The sequence below is a fragment of the Physeter macrocephalus genome, chromosome 5 (assembly GCF_002837175.3).
Source record: "Physeter macrocephalus isolate SW-GA chromosome 5, ASM283717v5, whole genome shotgun sequence".
NCBI lineage: Eukaryota > Metazoa > Chordata > Mammalia > Artiodactyla > Physeteridae > Physeter > Physeter macrocephalus.
In genome coordinates this window covers 76,344,835-76,362,283 of record NC_041218.1, presented here as the reverse complement: position 1 = coordinate 76,362,283, position 17,449 = coordinate 76,344,835, and the positions used below count along the sequence as shown (strand labels likewise).

The 17,449-nt window shown below is 39.3% G+C and overlaps 1 protein-coding gene across 1 annotated transcript in view; it reads right to left on the bottom strand.

The window, feature by feature from the left end:
• DNAH11 (dynein axonemal heavy chain 11) overlaps nucleotides 1-17,449 on the bottom strand; it is a 326,309-nt gene that overhangs the window by 224,581 nt on the left and 84,279 nt on the right. The window contains 3 exon segments of the mRNA XM_055085043.1: nucleotides 11,765-11,891; nucleotides 13,542-13,633; nucleotides 14,707-14,931. Of these exon segments, the coding sequence (XP_054941018.1) occupies nucleotides 11,765-11,891; nucleotides 13,542-13,633; nucleotides 14,707-14,931 (444 nt within the window).

Here is a 17,449-nt window from a genome sequence, read left to right as displayed (position 1 = left end):
GGCTGGGCCCATGAGCCATGGCCGCTGAGCCTGCGCGTCCGGAGCCTGTGCTCTGCAACGGGAGAGGCCACAACAGTGAGAGGCCCGTGTACCACAAAAAAATAAATAAATAAATAAACGAATGGGATCTAATTAAATTTAAAGACTTGTGCACAGCAAAGGAAACCATAAACAAAAGGACAACCCACAGAATGGGAGAAAATATTTACAAACGAAGTGACTGACAAGGGGTTAATCTCCAAAATATATTAACAGCTCATGCAGCTCTATGTCAAAAAAAAACAACCCACCCAATCAAAAAATGGGCGTACGACCTAAACAGACATTTCTCCAAACAAGACGTACAGATGGCCAAGAGGCACATGAAAAACTGCTCAACGTCACTAATTATTAGAGAAATGCAAATCAAAACTACAATGAGGTATCACCTCACACCGGTTAGAATGGGCATCATCAAAAAGCCTACAAACAAGAAATGCTGGAGAGGGTGTGGAGAAAAAGGAACCCTCCTACACTGTTGGTGGGAATGTAAATTGGTACAACCACTATGGAGAACAGTATGGCAATACCTTAAAAAACTAAAAATAGAACTACCGTATGATCTAGCAATCCCACTACTGGGCATATACCTGGAGAAAACCATAATTCGAAAAATACATGCACCCCATTGTTCACTGCAGCTCTATTTACAACAGTCAAGACATGGAAGCAACCTAAATGTCCATCGACAGAGGAATGGATAAAGAATATGTGATACAGATGTACAATGGAATAGTACTCAGCCATGTAAAAAGAACCAAAATAATGTCATTTGCAGCAAGACAGATGGACATAGAGATTATCATACTAACTGAAGTAAATCAGAGAAAGACAAATATCATATGATATCATTCATATGTGGAATCTAAATTTTTTCTTTTTAAAAAAGTTTTATTGAAGTATAGTTGATTTACAATGTTGTATTACTTTCTGCTGTACAGCACTGTGAATCAGTTATACATATACATATGTCCACTCTTTTTTAGACACCTTTTCCATGTAGGTCATTACAGAGTATTCAGTAGAGTTCCCTGTACTATACAGTAGGTCCTTATTAGTTATCTATTTTATATATAGTAGTATGTATATGTCAATCCCAATCTCACAATTTATCCCTCCTCCCCTTTCCTCCCTGGTAACCATAAAATTGTTTTCTACATCTATAAGTGCAATTTAATTTTTAAAAAATGATACAGATGAACTTATTTACAAAACAGAAACAGACTCACAGGTATTGAAATCATACCTATGATTACCAAAGGAGAAACATGGTGGGGGAGGAATAAATCAGGAGCTTGGGAGTAACACACAGACACTACTATATATAAAATAGGTAACCAACAAGGACACACCGTATAGCACAGGGAACTCTACTCAATATTCTGTAATAATCTATATGGGAAAAAACCTGAAAATGAATGAATATATGTATAACTGAATCACTTTGCTGTACAGCTGAAACGAACACATTATAAATCAACTATACTCTAATAAATTTTTTTTAAAATGGATATTACCTTTACATAAGGGGAGTCATACAATATGTATTCTTGTGTCTGCCTTATATCATTCAACATCATGTTAGTGAGATTTACTCATGTTATTATGTATAGCACTAGTTTTCTTCTTCATTGCTATGTGGTACTCTGTTATATGAATATTACACGATGTATTTACGCATTCAACTGTTCAGGAACATTTGGATTATTTCCAGTTTGGGAGTGTTATGGATAATGTAGCTATGAAAATTCTTGTCACATATTATGGTTCACCTATGTATACATTTCTGCTGAGTATACACTAAGAAGAGGAACTGCTGGATAATAATGTATTATTATATTCAAATTTAGAAGATATTGTCAATCAGGTTTCCTGAGTGGTTGTACCAATCTACAATCACACTGGCTAGATAGGACCATTCCCATTGCTCCACATCCTTACCATTATTTAGTACTGTGAGTCTTTTTAATCTTAGGCTTTTGGTAGGTTTGATCTTGATAGCTCATCATGTGAATATATGTGTTGTTCTAATGAAAAATCATGTCAGAGTTTGACAAAATATCTGTACAAATTGAAAAAAGAGGGAGAAATGAACACATTACTAGGCAGAGTATTTCAGCCTAGTGAAGATTCAGAAACACACCAACTCATAATATTTTCACCAGTTCTCTCACACTCACGAATGTCAAAACAATGCATAGCTAATATGAAGGTATCTTCAGGAAGAAGAAAAACAAAACAAAAATAAAAAGAAAGAAAATAAAGAAAACTAGCTCCATGAAAATCATGTCAGAGAGTTTGACAAAATATCTGTACAAATTGAAAAGAGGGAGAAATGAACACATTACTAGGCAGAGTATTTCAGCCTAGTGAAGATTCAGAAACACACCAACTCATAATATTTTCACCAGTTCTCTCACACTCACGAATGTCAAAACAATGCATAGCTAATATGAAGGTATCTTCAGGAAGAAGAAAAACAAAACAAAAATAAAAAGAAAGAAAATAAAGAAAACTAGCTCCATGGATTAGTACTTGGTATTTATCATTTTGGGGTTTTTTTTTTAATTTCAGGTAAAATCTTTTATATTACATCAGTAGCACATAAAGTCCTTGATATTAATGATTGTACATTCTGTACTTAGACATGTCTATGTGAACATATAACGTGCATCAACTAGTTTTTGCAGTGTAACAAACCACCTCAAAATTCAGTGGCTTAAAAAAGCAACAATTTCAGAGTTCACAATTCTGTGGCGGGGCTTTTGGGTTCTTTCAGTTGGTCCCAGCTGGGCACCCTCATACCTCTGCAGTCTGCTGGTGATCGATGGCTTCTCCCATGTGTGTGATGTTTGTCCAGCTGGTGGCTTGGGTATGGGCATGTGCTTCTCCTCATCCAGCAGACTAGCCTTGGCTTATTCATGAGGAGGTGGCCATAGGTTTCCAAAGAGCAGCAAGAGGGCAAGCCGCAGTGTACAAATGCTTTTCAAGCCTCTTGCTAACGATACACTGGCCAAAACAAGTCACAAAGGAAGCCAAATGGAGAAATAAGCTCTACCCCTTGATGCAAATTGCAGCTTCACTTTGAAATGGCATGGATGAAGGGAGAGGAAGAATTTGTGGCCATTTGTATATTCTATGTTAGCATTTTTCTTAGTTCTTTACATGTTTGCTTTACTGCTTGCTCAGAAATCAAAGATATAGTACCTACTGCTTTCCCCATTTGGTATATAAGGAAACTGAGGTTCAGAAAGGTAAAGCAGTAACATAGTCAATAATCAACAGAGCCAGGATTTAAACTCATGTCTACATGATTTCAAGGCCTCTGTTCTTTCCTACTATTCTACCTTCTGATGGATGGCTAATGTGCCTATTATGTCTAGCTCCATATGGTTACCATTTTGATGATCATTTTTTTGTGTGTGTAGATCCAGATTCCCATCTGGTATTATCTTCCTTCTGCCTGAAGCATTTCTTTTAACATTTCTTTTATTATCAGTGTGCTGGTGATGAAATCTTTCAGCTTTTGAATGTCTGAAAACTTCCTTATTTTGCCTTCATTCTAAAAAAGTATTTTCACTGGGTAAAGAATTCTAGGTTGATTTTTTTTTTCTTTCAGTACTTTAAAGTTGTTGGCTCCTCTGTCCTCTCAATTCTACTGTGAAGTCTTTCATCATCCTAGTGTTTGCTTCCTTGCATATAACGTCATTTTATGGATGATTTCTAGACTTCTTTGTCATTGGTTTTGGCCAATTTAAGCAAATTAGTGTAGTTTTCATGTTTCTTGTTTTTGGGTACACTGAGCTTCTTGAATCTATGGATTTCTACTTTTCATCAATTTGGAAATCTTTTGGCTGCTCTTCTGCAAATATTTTGTGTGCCTCTCTTCCTGGCTCCCACTTGGGTATTACAATTACACATATGAAACTTTGCTATTTTTTCCCTATCTCTACTTAACATTTTTTTTTTTTTTTTTTTTTTTTTTTTTTTTTTTTTTTTTTGTGATACGCAGGCCTTTCACTGTTGTGGCCTCTCCCGTTGAGGAGCACAGGCTCCGGACGCGCTGGCTCAGCGGCCATGGCTCACGGGCCCAGCCACTCCGCAGCACGTGGGATCTTCCTGGACCGGGGCACGAACCCGTGTCCCCTGCATCGGCAGGCGGGCTCTCAACCACTGCGCCACCAGGGAAGCCCTCTACTTAACATTTTGAACATATAGAATACATCTAAAACAACTTTTAATGTCCTTGTCTGTTAATTTCAACATCTGTGTCAGTTTTTTTGATTCATTGTCTCCTCAGGATGGGTCAAATACTCCTGCCTCTTCACATACCCAGTAATCTTTAATAAGATGTCAATCACTGTGACCTTTACCCCGCTTGGTACTGAATATTATGTTTACTGTATTCCTATCTTCTTGAGCTTTGTGCTGGAGTACAGTTAAATCACTTGGAAATAGTTTTATGCTTTGGTATCATGCTTTTAAGATTTGTCTGGCAGAACTAGAGTAGGATCTAATCTAGGGCTAACTATTCCCAGTACTGATGACCGTAGGAGGCCCCTCCATGGGTCTCGGGTTCTCTCTCTACAGCTCTCCCCTCTGTGGCACTCTGTTCTGCAAACTCTCACCATTTTGGTCTCCTTAGACTCTGAGCTCTGACCCCTCAACTCAGAAAGTCTACCAGACTCTGCCTGGTTGCCCCACCCTGCACCATGCCCGGAAACTCTCTCACGGAAGCAAACTGGAACCATCACATAGCTCATTTCTTTTGTTCCTATTCCATCGTGAATCACTATTGCTTTTTTTTTTTTTTTGGCGGTACGCGGGCCTCTCACTGTTGTGGCCTCTCCCGTTGCGGAGCACAGGCTCCGGACGCGCAGGCTCAGCGGCCATGGCTCAAGGGCCCAGCCACTCCGCGGCATGTGGGATCTTCCCGGACCGGGGCACGAACCCGTGTCCCCTCCATCGGCAGGCAGACTCTCAACCACTGCGCCACCAGGGGAGCCCCACTATTGCTTTTTGATTCTCTGGATAATATCTTCCTTGGTGGAGCCTGACTCCAGTTTTTACTTTTAATTTTGTTTTTCTCCTTCTTTCCTGCTCCATGATACTGATGAAAGCTCCGGTCACCTTTTCAGACTCTTGGCCACATCTTACTGTCAAATGTCACAGGGGGAACAGCAGTAGCATATGTCCGGCAAATCTCTCCGTGGTTTCCTTCTGCCAGATCTCAGCCCCTGAAATCTTGACTCTGCAGTCAATTGCTCTACCCCTGAGCTATACACCCCTGAAATTGTGACTCTGATGCTCTTTAAGCACACTTCCATGCGTTTAAACAGATCTACTTAACTATTTTATCCAGCTTTTCTAGTTGGTCCCAGAGGAATGCTACTCTGCTACAAGCGAATGAGTTATAGCCAGAAGCCCTGCCCGTTGAATTTAAGATGGAGCTGAACAAGCTTTAACAAGTGACATCGAACAAAGGTCAGGAGTTTCAGATTCCACAGCAAGGCCTAAAACTCCTTGGCAGCAGGACCCCAAATTTGCAAGACTGATTTAGAAACATTAAAGTGGTATTTTCATCCTACATTGTATTAACCCTGATTTTATTGTGTAACTTATAAATTGGCTGTAGAGGGAATTCCAATAAAGGAGCTCCAACAGAATTCTAAGCAGTGGCAACATATTGGCAAAATGAAAAAAAAAACTTACATATATTGTTATATGACTTATGGTCAACCATATATTAAACATTTTGCAAGGATAATCTCTACTGGATATATAATTTATGACATTTATTTAAAAGTTAGATTGTCTATTTTCTTGTCACACAGCTAAATGCCTACGTCCTTTGAATATAAGGCTGCCTTTATACAAAGGCATCCATTTGAAATATGACATATTCCTAGGTTATACCAAGTGGAGCTGTTCTCACTGGCAATTTCTATAACAAAGTACACTTAGATGAGCAGCTTCTATTCCTTGCTGCTCAGCTGAACGTAAGTAGAGACCATGGCAAGGTGCTCAAAACCATGACCATCTTCTGTATCTGTTTTCTTTTCCTGCCTCTTCCCTATTTCATCCTCAGCGCCAACCTAAACTCAAGGGCAACCCCCTCCCTCCACCGTAGGTACCTACGAGCCCTCCAACCTTCTACTCGCTATAAAAAAGTAGGGATTTTTGACTGATATTATTTCAACTAAAAGTCATTCACTCTTGCATGCAGCCAACTAACCACTTGCATCTTGAGCCTTTTTCCTCTTGATTGTCTAAGAGCTACTGGTTTATTTATTTATTTTTGGTTGCGCTGTGCAGCTTGCAGGATTCCCCCTCGAACCTGTGCCAGCTGCTGTGGAAGCATGGAGTCTTAACCACTGGACTGCCAGGGAATTCCCCCTCTTGACTGTCTAAGGAGGACTAACCCATGTCAAGAAGGCTGTGACACACTATGAGTGAGTGTTGAACTGCATCATCCCGATTCCTGAGATTCAGATGGTGAGGCACCTTCACTCTACCATGGAGATAACCAAATGGAAGCACTATCCAGCAACATACTGGGCCTGTGGGGATGCGGGGTCTTAGATATTTGCCCCCTTGAAGATCCAGAAGTTCTTTTTATTACCTAATGTTAAGCCCATTTCTCACAAGCACCTGTCCAAGTGCCAATATTGACATTCTATTAAGGGTATCAGTTGAGGGCCATCTGTCTCATACTGCAATTTGGGGGATTTCTCAAAAGACAAGTTGGCAGATTTCTTCTTACGTAGATTTGGTCCGGTGCCACTGAAGGATATTTTTGATGCAAACATTAAACATTTCTGAGCATATATATTCCTGATCTTGTCATTTTCGAAAATGCATTGTGGCCTCAACTGCCACAGCAGTGGCTTTCTAGTAGCCACATTAAAACAAGTGAAAAGAAACAGGTGAAATTAATTCTGATGTATTTTATTTGACCTAATGTATCCAAAGTATTGTCACTTCAATATGTAATTAATAGAAAAATCACTAATGAGATATTTTACCTTCTTATCTTTAAGTCTTTGAAAGCAGTTGCATATTTTACATTTACAGCTTATCTCAATTTGGATTTTTCATCAGAAATACCTGATCTGTCTTTATGTTTCACAAAATACACAGTTGCGAAAGTAGAGTCACACTCCAGTTGTTTCAAACTTGTTTTCCAATAACTGAATCAAAGATCAGTTTTTCTAACATATTGTAGTTAAAAATTCAGCCCCTCAGTTGACACATTTCAAGTGCCCAATAGCCACACATGCAGCCCATGGCTACACCCCATCACACAATACAAACGCAGCTGATCACATGGAAAGTGTGTCATTCTTTAGTATACCTCTATCATGGGGAAGCTTTCACTCATCATCACATAGGAGATGAAGGAAGAGAAAATGTGCCAGCTCTTCTAGGACAAAAAGATCTTTCAAGTCATAAGGAACCAGAGGCTAAAAACACCAAGTTGTCAGCTATTTCAAGGCACCGTATCACAACCTGGAAGGGCACAATGGGGCCAACTGACGTTACTAGGGCTGACTTTAACCACTACATTCGTTTCATTGAAAAATAAAAAAGGATGTTTTTCTGAGGTGGGGGAGAAAGCACAGAATGTTAATATTGAATCACGTGCAACTTCGTAACTACCGCGCCATGACCACTAATCCTGCAAATATACCTCTAAGTTTGTATTTCCACAAGCAACCACAAGAGATTTTCACCATGGAAGTTACACAGCACAGCCACATCCTCAGTCCTTTAGGTAATCTATGCCACTGGGAGGTCAGGGTGAACTCTAGGAGGAGAAAAGTCTTTAAAACTTGACCTTAACCAAACTTACCAAGAGCTGAAAACCACTGAAGGCATTCTAGACACACTGATTTCATCACTCTGACATTCCAACTCAAGTGTCTTAAATTGGGCATTTCTGCTTATAGAATGCAGGATGTAGTAATATCAGACTTCCCTGGCTGATGTACTCAGGCTGATCAAATTCCACAATCAACTGCAGAAACCCTCACTTGGACCAACACTCTTAAATTGAGTGTGGCGGGTGGAGGAGGGGGGCCTGAGGAATTCAAGTCATTCACAAGATGTCAGCATGACTCAACTGCCCACAAAGGGTCATCTTTTCTGGGGCAATTGCATTGTTATCCCACAAGCTGCAGTTGCCATGTTATCTCCGTCACAGTACAGGGCACACATTCAGGATGTTAGCAGAAAAGGCAGAGACGGAAAAGCTGTGTCTGGTGGCCTGAAATGGATTCTGATGATGAAGGAAAGAGTGTAGCAAGGCTAGGCCCTTTGGCATAACTGCTAAAAGCATTAACTATTCCACAGCAGTGACCAAGAGTTGAGGTCACACCTTGACTTTGCAGAACCACTGCAGGGAAAGAAGCTGACTGGCTCTTGATGACTCAACTCATCCTTAGCTCCTTTTCAATCCTTCACCCCAACAAGTTGCTCCCAGGTGGTATTTGCACCGCAGAGGCAGCTAAACACTTTCGCTAATAACAAACCTTTCTTAAAAGGGTGATAGCGTTTGAGGTGAAATCGAATTGTTCAACGTTTAATTCGTGTAACAAAAGGATCTCAATGAAATCACATTTTGAGCACAATTCAAAATAATGTATCTCAAATTTCAAAATGTTTCAAAAAATCAAATCATTCCAAAGCTGGCAGGTCAGGAGAACTGTGTACCGCATTTACCCTGGAGCTGCATAGCCAGACCCCTTCAGCTGGTAAGCAGAAATACCCCACCTCCTTTTGTTGATATGACTTAGACAGCACTGCTGTTAGTATTCATCAGCATGGCTGTGAGCCATTTTGGAGATTTCTCTAGGCGGTGACTTCAATATTCAGCTACATTAAAATTTAAAATCTTTTTAATGTCTTACATTACCTAGTCATTCATTAAAGAGTGTTACTAGTACTAGTACTGAGAAATATACCTGAGATTCAGGGGTTTAGAACTTATGATTAAAACACTATGAATTAGGTAGACAGGAAGACGTCCACGATAAGTCACACTGATATTAACAATAACACTCTGAAATATTGAAGTGATGCTGTGAAAATAAAAAGAATGATTTTAAAGGTATACCTTTTAAGTTTATATATATAAAAGCAAAACCTCATCCTGTAATTTAGGAAGGATAATGAAAAAAAAAATGTTGGCATCAGGGATGCGTATCTCTGTGAGCCAAAAGGTTGTCTAAGGCCTGAAGCACTTTTTGATGATTTGAAAGGACATAAAGAGAATGGGTGACAAGTGTATGTTGAGTCATCTGCTCCTATAGCACCAGCCTAGGACTTCAATTAAGGACAAAGAGGCATCGGGCAAGTGCGTGCTCTGAAGACAGCTGACAGGGGTGAGGACAGGTTGGTCCCTCCAGGGCTTGACAAGACACATCTCAACGCCTTACCATCGTCTGCCTCCATCCACCCCTTCTGGGAAAGTACAGCAGGGAGGAGGGGGGACAGGTGGACATCCTCACACCTGTGATGTAGCAGCCCAGAGGAGGATGCTCTGGCTTTACCTCACTCCTCCTGGGGCTTCAAGGTGAAGGGCTGTTTCCCCCATCTCCGCCCTTTAAATTGTCCAGTGAGAGGGGTTGGAGAATCACTCACAGAAACTATGGATGCCCGCAGCAAGTGAATCTGCGATGTGTCCCTACTTCGGACGTCTGTCTAGGTGGAAAAGGAGGAAGAAGATATAACAAATGATGGATTACACTGCCAAGGGCAAGAACTGGAAGTGCGGAGTTGAACTTGTCTCTGCAGTATATACCCCCTGGGGGGGTGCCCCCTGAGGACTTGCTCCTGTTTCACAAGAAACCCAGCAAGTGGGTACTGGCTGTCAATGGTCAAGGTCGACAGCCACTGCCAAACAGAGAAGCAGGAATACGCATTAAGAAAGGGCAATGACTGACAGATGACACCCTTCCTCCCCAAGGTAAACTGATAGGGAGGAGAAATCAAAGATCCCAACTCCAAGTTCATTTTGTAAAAGCCTGGTCTTGACACAGAGGTGAGGTTGGAATTGTAAACTAGATCCTGTTGAGTTGCTTTGGGTTTCTTTAATTTTTAATAATAAAAAGGGACCGGAGCATTACAGTACCTATCCAAGATGTTATAAAGGGACCTGTTACTCAGTGTCAAGACACAGAGCAGGGCACATTTGAGCTTAATAATTGTAGAAAGATAAAACTGTTTCATGTCTGTATTCTGGATAATTAATACTGTTCAATAAAACAGTCACATATGTGTTTATTATGTTTAAAGAATATAAAAGAAAAGCCATGTTCCCACTTACAGATTTATGCGTCTCTCTAATTTACATAGAGAAAACTCAGCATTCTAAGTATTTCAGATTTGCAAGTGATTAGGAACATGTACCTGGAATAGAACGTGACATCCTCTATCTCATATGATCACCCTGGGCAGAGGGTCTAGCTGCTGGTCACAAGGAGGTTCTCAGGAGATTACTGAAGCTTAAATGTGGTAGTAACTGCCATGTCTAAGCTAGTTTAAAAAAGAAAAACACCCTAAAACATCCAATTTACATGTCATTGACATAAATGAGAGACGGAGATACTGGGTTCCAAGTCAATCTAATTAGATGGATTTTACTTACAAAGCCATCTGGGAGTTAGCATAAATATACAAAATGATACCTGAGTGGTAATCCTGAAAATGTTGCCAAAGCTGACTAACAACTTTGCTCTTAATAGCAAGACTGTACTTGTACTGCCGACAGCAAGAACAGCCATCCATCTGAATTTAGCTCCAAAGAGAAATGATGAATGAGAGAGAAATAATCAAGATAAATACTGTGTCCAGAGAACAGTAGAATTCAGGAAACCATAGTGTTAGGTGACACATATTCCAAAGAAAATGGCAGAAAAATATCTAGAGCAGGAACATGGAGACAAATCCACAATGATAAAGCACAACCTTTGGCTTCAAAATAATCTGTGATATATGGTCAAGTCTAGGAGTAACTGCCTACGTCAGTTGTAACAATTCTAAGATCTAAATGGATGTGAACAACTGAACAGATATAATGAAAGGCAACATCCGCTAAATGTTTAGAGGAAGGAGAGCTTTGGGATTTGCACGAAGTTTGGTCTCCGATCTGTGCTCTCAGATTACAAAAGATAAGAGCTGCTTTTATTTGCTTTACATATTGTCATGGGTGCTACATTATTTGTGAATGGATAGGAGAAAACTAGAGTGTTAGGTAGACGATGAAGATATAGCAATACACCTCTGACAGCACTGAAGCCTAGTCCAGCTTCAATTATGAAGGTTACTCTGGAGTCAAGGTTGTTGTAAGAAGGTACCAGCCATGATCTCACTCCCAGTGACTCAGTCTCCCCCAGGAAAGCTGCAAACCAGGCAATGGAGCTCCAGTCCTTGTCCCAGAATTATGGGGGTTTGGAGCCAGTGCTTTTCCATTAACTTCTTGCAGGGCCCTAAGCCTTGTACATTTGCTGTCCCTTCCTTGTGTTGAGAACCAGGCAGTTACCCTTCCTAGTTCCTTGAGCACCGCTCCTAACATCCCTCTGTTGCTGCATTAAGAATTCTTATAGCATATTTTCTGGCTCCTGGCACATGTGACATGGTAGGTGGCATTTGACAATGATAAAGAAACTGTGACATTCCTTAGCTAACATAGGATGATATGAGACTCTCAAAAACAAATATTTACCTCCATAGGTTGAGCTCCCTTTGAGAGAATGTCAAGTAAGTCTGCGGAAGAGATGAAATAGAAGCGCGGAAAAGCCACACGCTTGGTTTCCAAGTACTCAGCAAGAGCTTTTTCACAAAGAGAAAGCCTGTAGGAAGGAAAAATCATTGTAAGCATATCTTGCCCATTCATTTTTTAAAACGTCACCAAAACCCAGAGCCTCTCATCTGTCCATTCACCACAAGAAGCTCACCGTTTAACACGGAGCCTACCTCCTTCTCTTTGACGTCATCGCCTTGTTCGTGACTCACGTACAAGTCATGCCAAGTGGGAGGAGAAACACACACACACCCATCATTAGTTGAGACTAAATATAGATCAGACTTAAGTTGATGTTACTTGTCACTTGTCTTTTTTTTGGAGGGAAGTGTGGACATTTAAAATAAATTTTTTACTGTAGTTGATTTACAATGTTGTGTTAGTTTCAGGTGTACAGTGAAAACAGAACCAGTTATACATATACATATATCCACTCTTTTTTAGATTCTTTTCCCATATAGGCCATTACAGAGTATTGAGTAGAGTTCCCTGTGCTATACAGTATATCCTTATTAGTTATCTATTTTATATACAGTAGTATGTATATGTCAATCCCAATCTCCCAATTTGTCCCACTCCCCCTTACCCCCTGGTAACCATAAGTTTGTTTTCTACATCTGTAACTACTACTGTTTCTGCTTTGTAGATAAGTTCATTTTTACCCTTCTTTTAATGACACTTCTCATCAGCAGGAGAGAAGACCAGATTTGGCATCACTCGCCCTGAGCACAAAATGCTTTACTTAACACGTAATTGGTTTAAGGTCTTCCTTTTCCCACTGAATGTCTGCAAAACAAGCAGCTTCAACTCTCTCTGGTTTTCAGAAGAGTCATAAGATCCAGAATCATTTCCACGTTATTTTCTTAGCAGAGAAGAAATGACCCAGAGGCAGAGCCCCCAAAACCCTCAAAGATCACTGACTAAGAAATACTTAACTTCTGCAGAAATCCACACTTTTAAAATTATGGCCAATTTATCTCTAAAGAACTTCCAGGTTATGAAATAATTGTATGTGATATATATTTTTATCTAGAGGGCTCCTCTGCCTTGCAATAAAAAGTGATCACAATTCCACACAAAGCTCTTCTTTTAGTGGCTGATCTGCCTTTTTTTTTTTTTTTTTTTTTTTTTTTTTTTGCGGTTGGGGGGCCTCTCAGTGCTGGGGCCTCTCCCGTTTTTCCCATTTTTAATCAAAAGCCAGAATATTCTATGACCACTAGCTTTTTTATAATTTTATATGAAAATTACAAATTCTCTTTAGGACAAGGATTTCAAAAATACTAACATGCTGTCTAAGGATAATTTCTAGTATAATTAAACTATATACAAAATAAAGGACTTAAAATGAGTGCAATCCCAGTTCCTAGCATACAGGAGATGCTTAATAAATATTGGCAGGATACTGTGATAAAAGAATTGATTAAACAATCATGCTGATTCTCTTGATAATAGGATATCCTAATTCTACTATAATGATATTCCTTTTTGGAAAACAGAAATATATTTGGATCTATTTACATTAACTCACAAAATATATGTACCACCTAATATGTATAAGGCAACTAGACAACTATAAGCAAAATTATAAAATAATTTAGTAGAGGTTGTACCTACAATAACTTGGTATTAAATACTATTAGATATTCAAAAGAAATCTCAGAAGTATAACAAATTGATCACTTTGTAGTTTTATTCTTACCTGTACTGTAAATCTTTAAGTTCTTCATAGAGGTTGGGTCTGCATGTTGCTTCTAAAACATTTTTTATTTTAGCTGTCCTGAACATTAACTCCTGAGTGAAAGTAAAACATGGAGCTATTGATATTAGAAATTACTTTTCTAAACTTTTCATCCATTTAGGGAGTTAAAAAGTGAAGAACAATCAAACTACGAGAAAGCAAGATAAATGAGATTGCTAACACCATGTCTGTTCTGCTTTTAAACTTTTAGATGAACATCAAAAACAAGGGTAATCACATAGTTTTTATCAATATAAATTCGATAGGCATTACCACCACTCTGGATCCAGGCAAAATTTCTCTCTTCTAAACCAAACGCACAAAAAAATAGAGAGACAGAACCAGAATCTTAAAGAATACACTCACATTGGAAAATGCGATGAATACAAAACAATCTACCCACTCTTTCCTCCTTAAAAGTTAAACAAAATAGAATTCCTCTGGTGTTCCGCTTTAGCTAGTAAGACGAAAATAATTCATCCCCATTTCTATATAAAAAGTAAAGCCATTATTCTCTGCTTTAAGTCTCTCAAATCATTTATTATATGTACATCTCCATGTGTTCTCTGCGGCTCTTATGAAACAAACCAGTAACTGATAGTATAACTTTGTTACTGGTTTCCCCTCCTCAGTCTCTTACTTCATGAAGATGAATCTGTCTCCCAGGCCTTACTGCTGGCGTAGCCCTCTGGGAAACATGTGGCCTGCTGCCTGGTTTTGTATGGCCTGAAGCTAAGAATGGTCTGTACATTTTTAACTAGTTGAAAAAAATCTAAAGAAGCATAATACTTCGTGACACATGAAAAGAATATGGAATTCAATTTCTGGTGTCTATAAAGTTTTATTGGTACACAGCCACACCCATTTGTCTATGTAGTGTCTATGTTTTCTTTCACAGGACAATGGCAGCCCTGCTGAGTTGTGACAGAGACCATATACAACCACAAAGCCTAAACTATGGACTATCTGACCCTTCACAGACAAGTTTCCTGACCTTGTCTCCTGAAATTCAAATACACATATATATTTTTCATAAATACAGTACCCCAAATCATGTTTCTTTACAAGATTTTTATATTGTTTGGACAAAGTTGTTAGGAGAGAAAACAGCCTTTCTTCCACGAACCTTAAATTCAGCATCTACTCTGCCGAATCTTTGAGCATCTTTCACAAGCTGAATTCGAATATCATCTGAATAAACAAAGATGCTTTCTAGGTGAGACCAAGTGCGCTGTACTTCCATCCAAGTAAAGATGACTGAATCTGCTGTGTTTAATTTGTTTTGCCAGCTTATGACTTGCTCAATGAAATATTCCACATACTTGCTTTGAAGCAGAGCCTGTAACTGAACCTAAAAGAAAGGCAAAGAATTTCAAATACCATCTAAATGTGTACTCTGTAAGCATCATGAGAGAGCACACCTCTTCTGTTTATTGCTGGATTCCTAGGACCTAACACATGATACATGCAACAGGCATTCAGTAAGTATTTGCTAAGTGAGTGGATTAATGGCATTAAATATTACATAATAACATGTTTTTTCCAAAAGGAAAAACACAAATATAAGCAACTACATGTAATGTGTCTTCTAGAAGAAGGCCACGTGTCTCTTTGAAGGCAGGAAAAAATATTGTGCACCAGGGTGCAGCTTTAGGAATTAAACTTTATTCTTTCATCCTCTCTCACTCTTCTTGGGGTCTCTGCCTATTAATCATTCTAAGGTTATGGGTCTTTTTTTTCCAATATTGAAAATATGAAACAAACTTCTTTCCAGTTTGCTAAGACCTCAAGCTCCTGTTTTCCTCCTTTTTGAGTTTACTACCAAACTTTGCAGCCTTCCTAACACCAAGCCTTGCTTTAATGTCGTGCAGTTCAGCGAGCACTTCCCATCATTCTCTGACACTGAAATTCCAGGAAGTCACTGAGAACAGCTCCTTTTCATCCTCCTTCATCTCTAAGTGTTTAATACATTTGACTATTCTTTCCGCCCCCCCCAGCTTTATTCAAATATTATTGACATATAGCATTGTGTAAGTGTAAAGTGTACAGTGTGATGATTTGATACATGTAAATATTGTGAAATGGTTACCACAGTAAGTTTACACCTCCACAACCCATGTAATTGCCGTGTGCGTGTGTGTGTGTGTGTGCATGTGTGTGTTGATAACTTTTAAGATCTACTCTCTTAACAACTTTCAAGCATATAATATACTACTGTTAACTGCAGTCACCATGCTGTACATTAGATGCCCAGAACTTATTCATCTTATACCCAGAGGTCCGGACCGTTTGCCCAATACCTCCACACTTCCCCAAAGCCCCAGAAACTGGTAACCGCCATTCTACTCTGTATGAGGTCAGCTTTTATAGATTCCCCATGTAAGCAAGAATATTCAGTATTTGCTTCCTCTGAGTGAACTACCTCACTTGGCATAACACTCTCAAAATCCACCCATGTCATCACAAATGGCAGGATTTTCTTCTTTTTATGGCAGAATGACGATATTCCATTGTATATACACCACGTTTTCTTTATCCATTCATTTGTCAAAGGATGCTTAGGTTGTTTCCATGACAGTTGACTCTCCTTTGGAGGAGAAACTTATCCTGTGATTGCCGATGATACTATACAGTCTTCTTTTTCTACAATTGCTCTGCCCACTCTCTCTCTCTCTGCCTCCTTTATGTCTCCTGCTCTTGTTCACCACGTGCAGCCTTTCCCCAAGCTCTATTCTCAGTTGGATTATCTTCTTTACCTCTCATTATCTAGCTCATCAATGCTCAAGACACCAAAAATGACCTCCCAAACTATAGTTCTAGACTGAACCTCTGCACTGAGCTCTGGGTCAGACTTTCCACCTTTACATCAATGTCCCTCACTTTAAATACACCAGAAATAATAGAACATCATCTCTTCAGAGCAGGTTCTTTCCTAAGTCCCCCATGTCTAATAATAATAATAACACTACTGTTATTATTTCCTCTGAAGGATTTGTCTCTTTCATCTTTCTTATTTCTCATGTCCAAAGAGATGCTAACTCATAACCTTAGAATTCAAGACCATATAGGCTGCGCTCTGGACTGTCCCTCCAGCCTTATTTTTTATTACTCCTATCAAGAAAATCTATATTCTAAGGAAACCAAACTCTTTAAATTACCTCTGAATGGCAGGTACTTTCTGGCATTCCAAGATGCCACTAACATTGTCCCCTTTGCCTATAACACCCTTTTCTTTTTTTTTTTAACATCTTTATTGGAGTATAACTGTTTTACAATAGTGTGTTAGTTTCTCCTTTACAACAAAGTGAATCAGTTATACATATACATATGTTCCCATATCTCTTCCCTCTTGCGTCTCCCACCCTCCCTATCCCACCCCTCTCATGGTCACAAAGCACAGAGGTGATCTCCCTGTGCTATGCGGCAGCTTCCCACTAGCTATCTAATTTACATTTGGTAGTGCATATATGTCCCTGCCACTCTCTCACTTCGTCACAGCTTACCCTTCCCCCTCCCCACGTCCTCAAGTCCATGCTCTAGTAGGTCTGTGTTTTATTCCCATCCTACCACTAATCTCTTCATGACATTTTTTTTCTTAGATTACATATATATGTGTTAGCATACGGTATTTGTTTTCCTCCTTCTGACTTACTTCACTGTGTATGACAGACTCCAGATCTATCCACCTCATTACAAATAACTCAGTTTCATTTCTTTTTATGGCTGAGTAATATTCCATTGTATATATGTGCCACATCTTCTTTATCCATTCATCTGTTGATGGACAGTTAGGTTGCTTCCATGTCCTGGCTATTGTAAATAGAGCTGCAATGAACATTGGGGTGCATGTGTCTTTTTGAATTATGGTT